This window comes from Manis javanica, chromosome 4 (genome assembly GCF_040802235.1).
Source record: "Manis javanica isolate MJ-LG chromosome 4, MJ_LKY, whole genome shotgun sequence".
Lineage (NCBI taxonomy): Eukaryota > Metazoa > Chordata > Mammalia > Pholidota > Manidae > Manis > Manis javanica.
Genome location: NC_133159.1, coordinates 139,090,147 through 139,108,066, shown reverse-complemented (window position 1 = coordinate 139,108,066; position 17,920 = coordinate 139,090,147). Strand labels below are relative to the sequence as shown.

Here is a 17,920-nt window from a genome sequence, read left to right as displayed (position 1 = left end):
CTACTTTAAAATAGTCCCAATTTTTAGTTCTAAAATACAGTTACCATACCTATGAGAATTTTGCTTTGCTTGGAAATACATGGAGATCGTTCACACTTGTCCTTACCACTTTGGGACTCTATGGGAGTAAAGGTCTGCTATACAGGGAGCAAAAGCGAGCCATTTACTTTAAAAGTGGTTATCTCAGCATCTAGTGAAGCGTGTTATTAGTGTTTCATGATGAAGAGTTTTGTCCCTTCATGCTGTTAGAATGATATGGTTGCACTGGTTCTTTTTCTCCTTTTTTGGTGGTGGTCGTTTATAGCACCTCTTCTGAGAAGTTCAGATAAGAACCTCTAATAAACTGATGTACCTTGTAAGTCCTTCTATGGAGTCATGTTTACCAAACTTAGGTGACTGCAGCACCCTTGCCTGAGGAGCATCTCTTTGCATGAAAGTTCAGTGGCACTGCCTTGCCAATGGGTTTCAGCCCCGGGCAAGTTCGGTATGGATTCAATGTGACCAAAGAAATGACAGGAAAACGTTCTTGGGGTGAAAGGGTTATACCCAACTTAATCCCAGGTGGCAGGTCAGTCACTAGAATCCCATTCACTCAGAGCAAGACTGCATGCAGCAAGCCAGTCTCTGCCTCTGGGCCCCTCTCTCTGCAGAGCCGTCCCACACAGCCATCCTCTGGACCTCTGTCCTCGGCGCTGCCACCACTCCAGCCTCTGCTCTCCTGCAGCCTTACAGCCCTGCCTCCGGGTTATGCCCAGAGCACTGGGCAGGGCTCTTTTTATAGAGTCAACAGCCCTGTATTGCCCACAGGTGTGCAGTGAGCTGGTCAACCATGGCCAGATGAGAATCCTTGCCATAGGAACTCTCATTTTATCCACAGGCACATACTTTGAGAAATGACCTGCTTTTACCCTTGGATGGGCACGCTGGCAGTGATCTGTGCTATCTATTTAAAAACACTAGCATTTTCCACAAGTGTGACTTCTTACTGTCAATAAGATTTTTAAAAATCTAAAAATTCTCATCACAAGGGAAAAAATTTTTTTTGTAACTGTAAGAGAGAAAGACATTAATTAAACCTATTGTGGCCTTTGCTTTGCATTATATGTATGTCAAGTCATACAGTATACCTTAAGCACATATAAAACTGTATGTCAATTATATCTCAGTAAAACTGGGGGGTGAGGTGGGGAAATATGACTAACAAAATTTCTTGTAGCAGCCCAAAGAATCACTGCCAGATGACTTAAAAAACATCAAAGAGAAAAACTTGTATGTGGTGAGTGTTATGGAAGGAAGTGAATCTTCTTAGGAGGTGTTATTTCTCTCCTTGCCCATGAGGACCAGTAAATAATAAGGAGGACTCTTCTCATCTACCAGGCACTGTGCTAAGCACCTTAAATAATTACTTTTCACGACACTGCTGTGAAGTAGATCTCTCTATTCCCATTTTGCAATTAAAAAATGGAAGGCTAGGGAAGTTAAGTAACTCACTTGAGGTGACCGGCAATTATCTGTCAGGCTTAAATTCAAATTGAAATCTCTACTCCCAAAGCCCATGCCCATGCCCTTAAATGATAAGAGGAATTGAGGGGAAATATGAGTATTTATCAGTGGGCATCTGGATATCCCTCTACTTTTGTGTGGCTTTAACTGCTTGGACTTAAAGTGAGGCCAAAGCCCCCAAGATGTGTGGCCCCACTGACCATGTTAATTTCTCATACCTTATGTCAGGTCACTCAATGATCATTAACAGCTGATACTTACTGAGTGTTTCCCAAGTGCCAAGCACTCATAAGATCTTCACAGGCACTGTCTCACTTAAACCTCAAAGTCCAAAAGCTGGGAGGCAGATACTATACTGACCCCATTTTACAGATGAGCACAGGCTCAGAGAGACTAATTTGCTTGCCCCCAGGCCCACAAGTAGGAAACGGCAGACTTGGCCTTCAAACCCAGGTCTGGTCTGAGTTCAAGCCATACTTAACCCGCTCTCCTATACTGCTCCCCAAAGTACTGTATAAGACTAATTGAATAGTCTGGATCTTAAATATGCCCTTTAAACACCTGTCATGTCTCTGAATTACAACTGGAAGAAGATAGAAAAATTAGTCCCCTCTTTAGCTGTTCCCAAACTGTGAACACTTGGTGTTTGTTTTGTTTTTCCTGTGCAGCACTGGAATCTCAGCCCTATTTAACGAGAATTCCACTTTCATTAAGTTCTTGAAGGAAGGGCTCCTGCCTAAGGAAGCTAAGAGGGGCCAGACGTCCCTTGTCCTGCCCCCTGGCCCAGCCAGTGGGATGCTCTGGCATGTTATTGAGGGAGTGACAGTGCAGAGACGCAGGAACCCTTGGGAGCACCACAGCAGTGCCTGTGGAGCAGACTGGCTAGCGGCTGTGGGCGTGAGTGATGTTCTTGTGTCATGTCTTTGGATGGGTTTCCTGCTGACTCATCTCCATTGGTTTTGCCTATTTCCTGGGGTTGGTCACACAGTCTCCCCACCCATTCTGTGACCACCAGTATCTTTCTAGCACACTTACTTCTGTTTAGGTAAATTGTCAGGTGCCTTCTAATGCCAAAGATGAAGCTTGTCTTAGGCTTCTACAGATGATAAAAAGTGTATTCTTTTCTGAGAATCAAGGTTAAGGACATAGTGGCTTTGTACTTGGATAACAATCATTCATTGTACATTGGGGAAATTGAGTTCCAATTTCTCAGCCAGGCCTCTGGTGCTTTGACCAGACAGGTCCTATGTGTAGCTTTGTTTCTCCTGCTCTCTTAGACTAGGCCTTTACTCCAGCCAACCTGGCCTTCTGGCTGCTCTGTAGACATGTTTTACGTTTTTTTGTAAATGTAAAATAGAGATATAAAGTAAACCTTCCAGTAGTCAGCTTCTTCTAGCACGTAGGAATAAATGGAAAGCTTGGCCTTACATATCTTGAGATGTCCACCATCCAGCACAAGCTTGTTTCCCACTGCTCCCAGCTCTGCTGAGGACTACGATTTTCTCCACGGTCCACTAACTCCAATTCGAGGCGTGTTGCAGGTGTTAATAGAAAAGTCTAGTCTTTTCTTCTGGAGCTGGAGAGGGGGCATGTCTCCTTCCCCTTCGCCACAACCAACACATACCAGTAAAGGGACAGTGCAGACAGAAACAAGTCTCTTTACTGGTATGTTGGAGCAATTGGAAAGGGTACTGACATTTAGCAGAGAACAGGTGAAAGCTCCTGGGGAATTTGATCTCCCAGAACCACAAGGGAAAAATAGCAGAGGGTTTGGCCTTCACAGGGTGGGGGTGTCGGATTCTCCTGAGGCCCAGCCCCGAGTATCCCATTTCTTAAGCATCTTCTACAAGACTCTTGGGAGACCTTTTCACTTCACTGAAAACCACTGGGAAGGATCTACTCCATCCCCCTTCTCTCTCCAGACAATTCCTGAGGTCAGCCATGCTTGGACACACACATCCTGCAGACCAGGTAGAGGTGGGAGGAGTTGGGAGAGGGCCTCTGGCTCGCCAGCCCTGCTGTTGTCCCACAGTGTGGGACATCTGTATTCAGATACCTTTTGCTATTCCCTCCAATGTGAGCTACAGCAGATGTGGTTGTGTCAGTAACTTCAGAACTTGTTAGATGAGGTGCAAGAGTATCTCCTGAGTAGTCCTTAATTAAGGAGAAAACTTCATTAACAAGGTCCTTCCTCTTTCCATTGATGTCCCTAGTTCTCATTGTAATGTACAGTGGGATTTGTCCCTTTCTCATATTGCCTGTCAGAACAATAGAGAGTTACTTAAAAAAAAATTGACAGCTTTGTTGAGATATAATTCAATCTGGTTCAATTTACCTGCTTAAAGTTTACAATTCAATGGTTTTTACTGTATTCACAGAGTTGTGCCTCTATCACCACAATAGATTTTAGAATTTTTTTATCACCTCAAAATGAAACCTCACACCAATCAGCAGTCATTCCTCATTTCTCCCTAACTGCCTATCCTGAAGCAATCACTAATTCATTTCATTATCTCTCTGCATTTGCCTTTTACGGACACTTCATCTAAACGATATGTCATATTTGGAGGCTGCTTTCACTTAGCATGTTTTCAAGGCTCAGCTGTGTCATAGCAGGTTTCAGTACTTCATTCCTTTTTATGACTAAATAATATTCTGTTGTATGGCTATACCACACTGTCATTCCATTCATCAGTTTGTGGATCTTTGAGTTGTTTCTACTTTTTGGTTATTGTGAATAAATGTGCTGTAAATATTTATGCACAAATCTGTGTGCACATGTTATTTTCATTTCTCTTGGATACATACCTAGGGGTGGAATTGCTGGGTCAGATGATAGCTCCATGTTTAATCCATTGAAGAGCTGCCATAATGTCTTCCAAAATGGCTGCACTATTTTGCATTTCCACCAGGAGTGTATAAGAGTTTCAATTTCTCCACATCTTTGGCAACATTTTTGCTTGTCTTTTGCATGACAGCCATCCTAATAGCTATGAAGTGATACTTCATTTTGGTTATGATTTCCATTTCTCTGATGGCTTGAAAGATGGTGGGCATCTTTTCTAGTGCATATTGGCCCTTGGTGTATCTTCTTTGGAGAAGCATCTATTCATATCCTTTGCCTGTTTTTTATTGGTTGGTTTGTTTTGCTATTCTTGAATTGTGAGGGTTCTTTGTATAATCTAGATACAAATCCCTTATCAGACATGACTTACAAGTATTTTCTTATTCTTTGAGTAGTTTTTTTACTTTCTTGATGGAATCCTTAGAAGCACAAAAGTTTTTTTTTTTTAATGAAGTCCAATTAATCTATTTTTTTCCCTTCAGTGCCTTCCTTTAGTATCACATCTAAGAAACCATTGCCTAGTCCAAAGTCATGGGGATTCACTCTTTTGTTTTACTCTAGGAGTTACAGAGCTTTAGCTCTTACATTTGGATCTTTGATCCATTTTGAGTTAATTTTTGTATATGGTGTGAGATGAGATAGGGGTCCAACTTTACTCATTTGCGTATGGACATCCAGTTGTCCCACCACCATTTGTTGAAAGGACTATTTTTTCTCATTGAGTTGTCCTGGATTCCTTGTTAACAATCAATTGACTATAAGTTTGAAACTAAAGTTTGAGAGACTACCTATATCATCAAAGACTGAAGGAAAAACATTTCTTTCTTAGCTGTTTATAACTCACCTTACTGACTAGACCAGAATACTCACATAGGATGAATCTTCATAGCAGCTTTTGTTATCTTGGCAGTTGGTAACATGAGCCAGTAATTAATTGTTTCTAGCTGTTCCACTTTGATTAGTCATACAAAATAAATTTATTACGATTCTCCTGTGGCTGGTATTGCTAGGAGCTAGAGGCCTAGCACATGTGAGAGGAAGATAAGATAACTATGAGTGCTTTAAAGGTCTGGGTGTGAGGATTGGTTTGGCCAGGGCAAGTGCAGCTGTGGAAGGACAATGCAGGCTTCCTCCCCCTGCCCCAGCTTCATTGAGGTTTAATTAACAAATACAATTGCAATATATTTAAAGTATACAATGGGATGATTTGATACACATATACACTGTGAAATGATTACCATAATCAAGTTAAGTAACACATTATCACCTCACAATTACTTATCTATTTATTATTTATTTTGGTGAGGGCACTTAAGATCTACTCTCTTGGTAAATTCCAAGTGTGTAATACAGTATTATTAATTATAGTCACCATGCTGTAACTTAGATCCTCAGAACTCATTCATCTTAAAACTAAGAGTTTGTACTTTTTGAGCAATTTAAATCTGTTTCTAGGAGTTCAACTTTTTTATTTTAGATTCCATGTATAAGTGATACCATATAGCATTGGTCTTTGTCTGGCTAAGGTGGGCTTTAAAGGATAGAAAGAAGAAAAATAATTTCAGGCTCAGATGAAAAGAGTGAAGGCATGGTAGAGTCCATTTCTAGCTCTCATTTCTCTTAGAGGACCCCCTGCAATGTTCCTATTACAGTGCTTTGTTATAATAGTTCTAAGGGTACTACTGCTACTTATGATGACATATTTATTTAATGATAAATAACCCAAATAAGTCCTAGACCTCACGAAGCCCAGTTTTGGGGTGGCAGTGCATTCAGCAAAAGAACCTAGCAACCAAAAACAAAGGTAATTCCTATGTACATTGGTCAATTTACAATGCACAGTAACACCCCTGAAAGTCACCTCTTGCCATTCCTCTAGGTTTCCATTCAGTAGCTGCTTATGCCGTCTCTTTCCAATTCTTACTACCCACTGGTATCAGTTAGGTTTACATTCAGCTGCATGTAACTGAAACCTGTCCATACATATGTTACAAAATGGAGGTTTCATCTTCCTTATGCAACCAGGACTCCAGGGCCAGCAACACTGCTTGAGGAAGTGTCAGGGACACAGGCTTCCTTAGTTACCATCTTCTGCAAAGTGGCTGCTTCATCTCCAGGCTTTGAATCTGTATTCTCAGCATGAAAAAGGAGAAAAATGAAAGCAAATGACAAAAGCTTCATGCATGCCAGCTGAGTCTTTTTTTCTTTTTTAAATCAGGAAAACAATAGTGTTTTGGAAACTTCACCCAGTAGAGTTTTGCTTATATCTCATTGGCAGAATTGGGCCAGTTGGCTCTTTAGCAGAAAGAGAGTCTGGAAAGGTAAGGACTTTTGTTTGTTTATTTATTTTTTTAATGGGCATATTGTTTCCTTAGAACAAAATCAGGAAGGAAAGAGTGATGCTAGCCAATTGGCAGTGTGCTGTATTTCTCTTCACCTAAATGCTCCCTGAACCCCCTCTAACACATGTGTGCACAGCAGATTCTCCTTGTCCTTTCTACTGCTATTCTCCTTCTCCTTTCAGGAGTCAAGTGGAATCTTTCCTATTCCAGTTTTACTGGTATTTCTCTCCCCAACTGGTAACACCTACTAGATGCCAGGCACTGTGCCATGCCCCTTGTATTATTTTGCTTAAGTCTCATGACAGCTATGAAGAGGTACTTTAATATTGTCCCACTTACAGATGTGGAAAGTGAGGCTTAGTGTGGTGAACTAATTTCCCAAGGCTTCATAGCTAGTGAGAGGTAGTGCTGTCATTACAATCCAGATGTCTTAGGTGGAAACTAACTGAGATGGAGACACGGAGACAGAAGTTCATTGCGAAGTGCCTTCAGGATTAATACCTGTTGGGGATCAAGGAAGCAGCACTGACAGGAGAAGTTAAACTAAGACATAGCTGCAACAAAGGCTTCAGCCAATCCCATAAGGATATTTGGAGCTGGGAAGGCCCTTCAGAGTAGTTCTCCCTTGAGGCAAAGGGGCCAGGCCTTTAGAACCCTGCATAAGTGGGATTTCCTAGACTGCAGGTAGGCTCTTGTGGGACACAGGTATGACCTTGAGCAAAGTGGTTCTCTTCAACTGATGGCAGTTCCTGAAGAGGGTCTCAGTCACCCTTCAGCTACTAATACTTCTAGCAGCAGAGGTGGGGGCGGGGAATAAGGGCTTCCATCCTGAAGTAGACACCATGGCATCCACTATTGTCTAACCCTGATACTGCTCAGGTCATTTTCTTCATATAATAAGTTCTGGGAATAGTTAGTTTCCACAAGATTTTTGTTGGTCTCTTTTCCTGGGGAAACTTACAAGAGTAAGGTTAGTAGGATGAATTTTAGCCCCCACTAGTGTCACCATCATTGGTCTTCAGACTTTAATTAATCATCTCCCTTCTCTACCCTTTCTAGATTCTTCTGATCTTAAACAATCTCGGCTACTCTCAGTGGCTTTCATGGCAAGATGTCCCAGATCCGCATCCCTGCAGAGTCTAAGTCCCTAGTCACCACACCCTTTTCAGGTGTGGCTGCTGCACTTGTTCATTTATCATCATACCCGAACAAGGGAGTAACAAGAGATGCCCCAGTGGATCACCAAACATAATCTTCTCTGCCTCCTGTTGTGCAATAGCAGCTCTATCTCTTCCTGATGAACAGTGTCAATTATCCCTGTGGAGGTAGTGACTCTGTTCCTTGCCTGCTGGTGTATTGGTACAAACAGCCCAAAGTGACTGGGAGGTAGCCACAGCTTAATGTTTAATGGGACTATTGCTGTGTTCCCTGATGGAAATATTCCCCTTTGGGAACCAGAATCTCTAGACCTGCAGAGCTCAGAGTTGTGGAGATGGGAAGCACAAATTCCTCAAGAAGATTATTGGAGATGATGTTAAGCAGGGTCACTCCTTCTACCCCTCAGCTCCCAGATCCATGAATTCTGCCACTGGGGACATATAGCACATAATAGTCATTGGGTAGGGTGTATTCTTCATCCTGGTAGATGGTACCCCATCCTCTCAGTGTATCATTTCTAAGCTGGCCTCAGTTGTACCTTCAAACAGCCACGCCATCATCCTACTGGGCCAGGAGTTTCTGGTTAGTGTGGTATGCTGCAGGACCAATAGCTATCACAGTCATGTACTGAACGCTGTGTATAACTCTTCTGCTGTAAAAGTTACTTTAGTCTTATGCTATGTTATATAGGATCCTATGTTTGTGGGCCACACTTTCTGTAGGCCTTTAGTCAGTGGTGCTGGCTAAAAAACAAAAAACAAACAAAAAACACTGTGGGCAAGAAAATGCATACCCAGAATGTGTGTCTATTCCAGTCAAGATGAATGATTGTTCCTTCCAAGGGTGGAAGAAGTCCATTTTCCATCAATGGGCTGGTTGGTTTATTGGAGGGATGGTGTCGTACTAGGGACTTAGTTTTGGTCTCTGTTGCTGGCAGGTTGGGCACCTGGTGGCATCTGCAGCTAAATCAGCTTTGGTGAGTAGCAGCCCCAAAGCATGGGCCCATACATAGTCCCCATACCTGCCACAGTGGCCACTCTGTACATGAACTTGATTATCTTCCATGCTCCTAGGGGATAAAAGTTTTTTAAAATGTAGAATCTTGGCTAGGTTGGTAGGGAGTGGGCAGTTTCAGAAGCTTCCACTTGGCCTTTTCCACTATAACAACACTTACTCCACAGGCCAAGGAACTAATGTGGGGCTTCTGCCAACTACCAAGTATGTCTATTCTAAGCATACATTCAGGAAGGACCAGAGGACTCATTATTATATATACTCACCAGGAACACAGTCTCCTTTAGTCATTAGGTTCTGGGGCTGAAAATTGGCCAAGGTCCAGATACCAGGCAAAGGACTGCGGCTTTTTACTGGGATAGGTTCCCTCAGCCTCCTCTCATCCCTCCTTGAGTTTTAAAAGGTGCAAGCATTGAACCCTGTTGGCTGCCCATGTCAGTTTCTTCAAGGTACACAGTGTTCTACTAACTATCTCCATAGCTCTCTGTGGGTCAAGTCCCCTAGGTTGTCACTCTAATCTTGCCACTCATAACAATGCTTAATCTTGCTTCTGCTCGTTAAGCAGTACCATCTGCTCTCTGTTTCTTCAAGATCCTATCAGGCCTATTGCTATCAGGGAGCCTAGCTCTGTAACAATACTGTCTGCTATCAGCCCTGGGCTACAGAAGGGAGCTGCCACTGAACTTCAGTGATGGTGATGTCCCTTTACTGGTGCATTCCTTAGTGCTGTCATAAATGGCAGAACACAGTCAGCTGGTGGGATGTCCATAGTGTAGCCACTCTAGCACCCACACTTCTCTGAGTCTTTTACTCCCTTTTTCTATTGTCTGCCTTGATGGCTCTGGCCTCTCTATTTTGCCTAGTGTGAGCTATTGCTTTCTCCAAGCTTCCTGCAGCCATCCTAGCATCCAGCTGTTAGCACTATCTCCTGGGGTCCTTGCCAGGATGTAAATACTGTAGTACAGGAACATCTCATACCAATAAACTCCACTTTGTCTACTGTTATGCTCTCCTAGTCCCTCTCTCTCCAATTCAGCACCTTGGCAACCCAATCCTGTACATATGCTCCCACTTTGGCAGGTAGGTATATGCACATTAGCTAGGTCCTTTAGCGCCTTTAGGATATAGTGCCTCTCCTCCTTTGGCAGGGTTAGCATTTCTTCAGGTTATTTAGTTATTAGTCTGATAGAAGGAAAGATGCTGATTGATTCTGAGGGTGTGTGTTACCTTGTAAGGTAGATACTTTCAAGCAAGGGAGGTGGGGCACTTCTACAAATCCAGACTGTCTAGAGTGATGTGAGGTTTCAAGCTTTTCAAGTGCATTGATCCAGGTACCCCAAGGTGTCCAAAGTGTCAGGATCCCACTTCTTCCCAACCATGGCTCTTACCTTGGCATAAAAGACTTGCCAGAGCTGAGAATTCAACCATTTTGCAGTTCTACTACTCTTATAATTAAGTCCTGGACCAGATCCTCAGCTATTTGAGTTCTCCTCCCCATTTATATACCACTTCATCCTTAGCCTCTAATTGGTGGTGAATCACCCTCAAATTTTCATTTTTTTCTCCAGAGCATAGATTACTTCATCAAAAGATGCACAATCCCAAGGTTCTTAAATTGTTATTTCCCCCATATTTTCAAAATGCCTGGTAGATTGCATCTACCAGTGCATTCTTGTAACAGTATTACCTCCCATCTGTCCCATGTCATCACCACTGCTGACAGTTGTAACTGTGTACAGCTACAGCATGCCAGGACCTATCGGGGCTTCACCTGGGGGCCTCACTGTCAGCTGGCCAGGGGATGATTCAGCTCCACTGGATCAGACCACACTCATGGGACTAATTGGCTTAGTTCAGATTTTCTGGAAAACCAACTCTGAGATGGAGATTTGCAAGCAGGAAGTTTATTAGGTAATACCTTTGGGATCAACACTGTGCAGGAGCAAAAGGTGTAGGATTGAGCAGAAAGAGAAGTGGAACTAAATGCAATCACAGTGAAGGCCTCCCCTGACCCCTTGGGAGCTGATCCAGTAAGGGGGCTCTGGCATAGGAGAACCCTTCAGGGTGGCCCACTCTGAGGCCTGCATTTACCAGTCATTTGTGCAGGTTCTCCTGGGGCTCATGCAATCTGGCTTGAAGGAGCTCTCTTGTTGGGGGAAGTGCCTAGAAAGGGATTCAGTGGAGAGCTGTTGGCCACTAACACTCCCAGCAGCTGGGGAAATGGGTGCCTCAGTCCTGAGGAGCTGAGAGCTTCTTGGTATGCTGGGGGAGTGGGCAGAGTGGAGAGAATGCTACTGGAACAAGACACTTGAAGAAAAAGTTGGCAGAGATGGTTGTGTGACCACAAAACAGAAGACAAATGGGTGAGAAGTGTTTAAAACCATACCAAAAACTGGTAGTTTCCCTGAATCCCCTGTTGTGTTGGACAGTGCAGAATGGGGGTTGTTAGGACACACATCTAATTTTACTCTACTCTGAAGCTCATGTCTTTCCTCTAGACCAGAGCTAGTCAAACTGGTGCCCCTCGGGTTAAATTCAGATAGCAGACGTATTTTGTTTGGCTGTACAGTGTTTTAAAAAATGTGAATTGGCTGCCACTATGTAAAAATTGGAAGAGTTTATAGGTAAATTCAGATCTCCAGCTTCTCTTGAGTAACCAGAAGATCTAGCAACATTGTGTCAACATTTCCCCATGGCAGTAATTGAGTGGAGTTGAGTGACAGTTGCCCATTTAAATGGGGGAATGTGTTCCTTAGTTCACCAGTCTCTGTGCATTACCTTCTTTGCATTACCTCCTATACTAAGCACTGCCTAACACAGTGCATGGTATATATAATAGGGGTTTGGACACAATATTGGTTCGGTGGAAACTAATGAATTTAATTGAAGAAGCTGGAGTGAAGTCTAGACCTCCAAGTGTAATTAGAGGTTTGGCATAGAGTCAGGGTGGGAGGTGGGGGGCGTAACAGGACAGGAAGTACAGACTAGGATGAATTAATGAATTAATGCCAGCTAGAACCTGAGTAAAACAAGGAGAGAAGAGGGCCAAGGCCTGAAGTTTGCATGTCATACCTTAGAGTTAAAGAGGAATGGGAAATCAGGAGAACCAGAGAAAAGGAAAGAGACATATGGAGGGCTCTCAGCAATGGAATGCTGCTGGAGGCAAGGGAACTGAGGGTTTAGGCAGTTGCATGCAGGCTAGCAAAGAAGATGAGGGTAACAGGCAAGGAGGCATGGCAACAAGAAAGTAATTAGGAACTTTCAGAGGAAGTATGAGAAAGGGAAAGGTCTGGAAGGCTAGTGGGGAAATAGAGGCATTGGGATACTCTCTGGGGGTATGGGTGGGAGCTCTTTCAGGGGTTCTAGTGGGGGAAGGATGGACATTCAGGTAATATTCATTTTTTTTCTTCAACAGTGTCACCATCTTTTCCAACATCATTTCAAGACACTAGCTGTATTTATGTTGCAGCCTTAAAGAATGGACTAGAGAACTACCCAGACCCTGTCCTCAATTCTAGTAGGATGAAATATTAATTAATTTAATATGTATTTTGGACACTCACCAGCTGGCAGAGATTGGAAACTTCTCTCACAGATATCTCTCTCTGTACATAGGTTTTTGACATTGTGGATTTTTGGGGGTAAATTAAAATTCTAGTTTTGATCTGCCTTGTCACCCAGTTAATATCCTTTTTTGTGGCCTAACTGGCTGTTAATGAGTATGTGCTTAGAATGTATAAACTCATTTTAACATTAGTCTAAGTAAAGTGCATTAAGGATGATAAACGTAAGGACAACCCATTGCAAAAGTCATGTCAAATGGAGATAGATCATCCATTGTTTTGATGTAACCTCTTCCTGTAAAACCAATTTCGTGACCAATTTCACCAGAAATCATTTCAACTCTGCTATTAGGGGCAAGGGAACACTTGTTTCAAGAGAGCCATGGTCTGACTCTGCCACCTACCAAATCTGCGACTTCAGGCAAATCTTAGAACTGTGACCTAGCCTCATCAGTTAGACGAGAGTAATGAAACCAGTTGGAAAGGCTCCTCAATGAAAGATTTAAATGGAACGATGAATGTGTTGAGTCAAAAGTGTATGCGAGACACTTGAATTTTTGAGGACGGTGAAACTTCTATCAATTGTACAAAAGTTTTAACTTGGGCGCCTATCAGTTCAGCAGAGGAAGTCTGGAATGGGATTCCGTAGTCTGAATAAATTGACTGCCTTTGGGTCTAGCACTGAATCTCTCTTCGGCCTTAATTTTTCTGTTTTCTCAGCCGTCCAAAGGAGCTACAAAGGCCCTGGACACCTGAAGCTGTGTCTAAGAGTTTAATGCAGAGAGACACTGCACAAACTCCCCAGAGCAGCAGCAGAGTTGGGCGCGCCGGGAGAAACGGTAGCTCCAGGGCGCCCTAACTTCCAATCCGGGGAGCAATCCAAATCCAGAGGCCTGCGGGGGCGGGAGCCTTATGTGGCCGTGGGGATGGGAGGGAATGCTCCCGGGTCAGCTCGACTCTCGTCGGATGAACCCAGAGGCAGAGTCTAGGTGAGCCCAGCGGCGACGAGGGACGCGCGCCTCAGGGCCCAGAGGAGTTAGGTGACGTCACCCCCAAGATAACTTGCTTTTTCATTAATGAAACCAGCCGGCGCGGGCGCATGCGCGGAGGCCCCCTTCCCTCTCGCTCCCCCTCCCCTTTCCCAGCCGCGCTCTCAATCTCTAGCTCGCTCGCGCTCCCTCTCCCCGGGCCGTGGAAAGGATCCCACTTCCGGTGGGGTGTCATGGCGGCGTCTCGGGCTGTGATGGCTGTGGGGAGACGGCGCTAGTGGGGAGGACGACCAAGAGGCCCCCTCCCCTCCCCGGATCCCCCTCCCCGACCCCCTCCCCCCAGCCTCCTTGCCAACGCCCCCTTCCCCTCTCCCGTTCCCGGCTCGGCGCAGGCCCCTCATCTCCACACCCGTGGGAACGTTCGGAGCCTGCACTCCTCAGACCCTCTCCTCGCCTCCTCCCTCACCTCAGCCCCCGCTCCCCGCCCTCTTCCCGGCCCGGGCGCCGGCCGACCAGTCCCTCCGCCGTCCCCCGGCCGCGGGGAGGACATGGCTGCGCACAGGCCGGTGGAATGGGTCCAGGCCGTGGTCAGCCGCTTCGATGAGCAGGTAACGGGCCCGTGGCGGGCGGGAGGTGGGAGCGGAGTGGGGGTGGGGACGGGGCGGGTGAGGGGAGAAGGAGCGGCCGCCTCCCCCGCGGCAGCCTCAGGCTCCGGAGGACAGGAAGGGGGCATAAGCCGGGGTGGCCTAGGGGGAGGTGCGGGGAAGGAGAGGGACGGCCGGTAGCTCGGGCTCCCCTTCCCACCTAAAGTCGGGGGGTGGGGCCTTCTCCCTGACCACCCCTCCGACCCTCCATCCCCATTATTCCAGCCCTTCCGCTTGTTAATAGGAGTGAGTGACCTGGGGGCGCTTTCTGGGGCTCTCCATCTGGATTTAATCCTATCCCCCTTACTTTTCTTTTTTTTTGAACGGAGGTGGGTAGCATTTAGGGGTTTCCTCTTCCCCTCAGTGGACTTCCTAACTGGGGTGAGTAACTGAAGGAACCCTAAGGCCCGTCTAGTATACCCCTAATACGATAACATCCCGCCCCTCCCCCAGTTTCTTTAGCTTCCTCTCTTGGACGGGGAAGAGTACAAGAGAGCCGGGAAAGCACAGGTTTTCTTACTTTCTGCTCCATCGTTTTAGCCAGCTCGGAGAGCTCCAAGTGTACACACTGCACATCTTTTTGATGCCCCTCACGGGCAGCCCCTCGTATGCTGATTTTGTCCTGATGACACAGGACTGGCTTTTTACATTGCCGTTTGCAGTGGAAACCATGGTTCTTGTTCCTTTCTGCTTCTGAAATATTTTCCCCTTGTTTCCTTCCTTGATAATTGCAGTTCATCCCTGTATTTTGCCAGAGGTCTGAGAATAGAAATAGTCTTCTTGAGTGAGAATTCTTGGGGATAAGGGGAGAAGGCTGAAAGGAAAGTGGGAAACTGCATCTGAGCCACTGACAACAGAGAGCAGGGACAGCTGGGATGTGGTCCTGGAGCCAATAATTCTGCTAGTTTTGTTGTTTTTAACTCTCACCTCTTGGTTGACAAGAGAACTTTCATTGAGAATATCTGGGATGGAAAAAAAAAGAAAGTTTTGTAGCTTGGGAAGGTGCCTTTTTATTCCCTGAGCTTCACACACTAAATCCTGAGGCTAATCAGAATGAATGTAACCGTAGCCCTTTGTCAGTGGGAATTTGCTTAACTTTGTGTTGCAGTAGGTAGTTGGGAATGCTTTAAAGAGGGTGCTTTTGGCAGTTGGCACTTTTACCAAGGGCTTTCTCTGATGAGGGAACTGTTTAAGATTGAGTCCTTCTACTTTGTTTACTGGACATATTCATAAGCTGGGCCAGGGGAGGGATCTGCTTTTATTTGATCCATAAACATTTCCTTACAGGATTCACAGTGTTTCTGACCTACCTGAAAGATATTTGGGAATAGGCAGAGGAATTGAGAGGGAATTTGAAAAGAAACTACAAAGCTGTCAGAAACTTGAAGTTGTTTCAACCATTCTTCTACTTCCAGAAAAAGCATCCAAGCCATCTACTAATCTATCTGAGGAAGTAAAATGTTACTGCATTTGTATTAGTGGTAGATGATTAGATTTAATACTTGATAGAAAAGACTTTCTCGGAATAATTTAAAAAAAGGATTTCAAAGGCACACAGAAGAACCCCAAAGCTGAACCTTGTGGACAGCAGAAGCAGAATGTAGGAATTTGAAGGATTCACACCATAATTGTTGTTACCAAATTTTTTTAATTATGAAATTTTTTCCAATTAATCTTTAAACTTTATTCCTTCATTCTTACCTGTTGATATCTAGACTTATCTGCCCCATATGAAAAAGAATTTTCTTAATTTTAAAAGAGGAATGATTTTGATAATATGCCCAGTAATGCAAGTAAATGTTTCCTTCTTTTTATCCCCGGTGTTAAAAGAGCTTAGGCTTTGTTGTTTGCTTTGTTATGAATATTGTGGAATCAAACTTAGCACCATCTGTTAAAAATTAAGGACATAAGAGTTTTAAGCAGAAGCATTTTATATGTTAATTAAGAGAGAGACACAGGACAAATTATTCCTCACATTTTTCCTCTTAAAAGGGTAAAAGCCTGTCGACTTTGCGATGCCAAAGTGTAAGGGTTTTCAATGTTTAACATAAGGTACTTCTATACATTAATTTATTATAGAAGTAATAAATGCATTATTAAAATTAAAGTTTACTTTGAGGTTGAAAAGTAAGAAAACTGAGGTGCACAGAGACTAAATGACGTTCCAAGGTCATGTCGCAGACCTAATACAAGAGCTTCAGTATGAAAAGTATTGAATGCCGGACAATTAGGAATACACTTTCCGATAAATATCCCGTAGGAATTGTTGTAATAATCCATTAAGTATAGTTAGGAGAGAGGAGTTTGCATTGTTATTGAGGGGGGAAAAAAAAAGCGCTGCTTGTAATGAGAGATATTTGTATCAGAGTCCTAAGTGTTTCAGCTATTTCTAAAAGTTTTAGATGTTAGTTATATTGTCACTACTTTGTTTCACATGGTTCAGGGGGAGTCAGGATGCTGCTTTTTATTATGGCTAAGACCTGTATGTTAAGCTGGAGAGCAGGTCTAAAGATGGCAATTTTGTTTATGATTGAATTGATGTTTTAGTTAGACTTATAGTATTTGTGGTGATTAAAGCAGAAGTGCATTACTAGCCACTGCTGATTATATATTGTACTTTGATGGGTATTGCTTAGCAACCTGGTGCTGCAGACCTAGTTGAAAGAAGTGTATGTTCCATCTTGATGTTTTGAGCTCAAGTCCTTGTTTCCAAGTGGGTAAAATTTCTGTAACCTGCTGGTGTTGCACCCAAACCTAATATTTTTGGCCTAAATTGAACAATTCTTACCAATTTTAAAACTAATTACCTTTTTGATTAGGGAAATGGCCATTCCAAAGTGGACAGCCAGAAAGCTGAACGTATGTATCTGTTCTATCTTCTGCTGCTGTTTCATCTGCCTTCATGGTGTTACGTCTCTAAATTGAAATCAGTAAATTTTAGGTATGCAGTTTTAAACTGTGGCTCATTAGCCAGGTTACTTAACAAATTAGAACATTGTTACATACCCCGCCAAGTCTCAGTAGGGCTTTGTTTCTGAAAGGGAGTAGAACACCTTGGTTATTTGAAGCTTAAAAAAAAAAGGTATCCCAAGTGATTTATTCTAAATATGTTCATTTAAGCAGTTATATTTTCTGTATCTGGTCAAGTGAAAACAGTATATAAAAAGAAAAACTAACATATTAAAGAATAAACTGATTTCTGATTTGTAATAGTAGCATAGTGGTAGTTGTAAATTGAATGCCAATTGGCATGTCCTTTGAATATGTGGTATAAAACTCACAGTATAAAATGATTGTCAAATGTCTTTGAAGTTACAAGCCACATATTAATTAGCCAGATAGATTTTGGAGCTGTTCAATTAAAAAAAAAAAATCTCTTAGCTTTGTTCTTAAAGCCTGGTGTGCCATTTTTATAAGCCCCTTTAAGTAGTTGAAAATGAATATTCTTTTGATGGGGGTATTTTGTCGTGAGTGAGGAAAAATTGCTTATTCTTTATTCTGGAACTTATCTTCTTAAAAACATTTCTTCCAACTGGTCCTCAGTTTTCTGGGCTTTCTCCCTCCCTCACTGTATCTAGCATCTATTTAGTCTTTCCAGTGTGAGCTCCTTCTTTCTCACCTTCACCTTTTAGGTTTCTTTTTCTCTTAAATGTTTACTTGGTCTGTAGCTTTCTGTCTGTGGATCAGTGTTTTTCTTCCTTTTGTTGCCAGATACCTGCTGCCTCTGCTGTTTATCCATCCGTTTCCTTTATAACTCTGAAAACTATCTTCTGCCTCTGCTTTCCTTCTGGATTGCTGCTTTCTTGAAAGTGGCTCCTGTGGCAAAACATAGTGGTTTTTGCTCAACTGTAATGTCACTGTG

General features: G+C 43.5%; 1 protein-coding gene and 1 long non-coding RNA gene across 7 annotated transcripts in view; both read left to right on the top strand.

Annotated features, from left to right (window-relative positions):
* LOC140848755 (uncharacterized) overlaps positions 1–12,531 on the top strand; it is a 33,378-nt gene extending 20,847 nt beyond the window's left edge. The window contains exon 2 of the long non-coding RNA XR_012129872.1: positions 12,278–12,531. This is a non-coding gene — a long non-coding RNA (uncharacterized lncRNA). The remainder of the gene's footprint in view (positions 1–12,277) is intronic.
* A 1,105-nt stretch (positions 12,532–13,636) lies between these two features.
* The window catches only part of NF1 (neurofibromin 1), a 274,044-nt gene continuing 269,760 nt past the window's right edge, over positions 13,637–17,920 (top strand). For 3 of the 6 annotated variants that reach the window (XM_073235127.1, XM_073235128.1, XM_073235126.1), the window contains exon 1: positions 13,638–14,022. In XM_073235127.1, coding sequence (XP_073091228.1) covers positions 13,963–14,022 — 60 coding nt within the window. In that variant the 5' untranslated portion in view covers positions 13,638–13,962. Of the gene's footprint in view, positions 14,023–17,920 lie in introns of all 6 variants that reach the window. The other 3 variants (XM_037003978.2, XM_037003977.2, XM_073235129.1) reach the window with 2 other exon arrangements.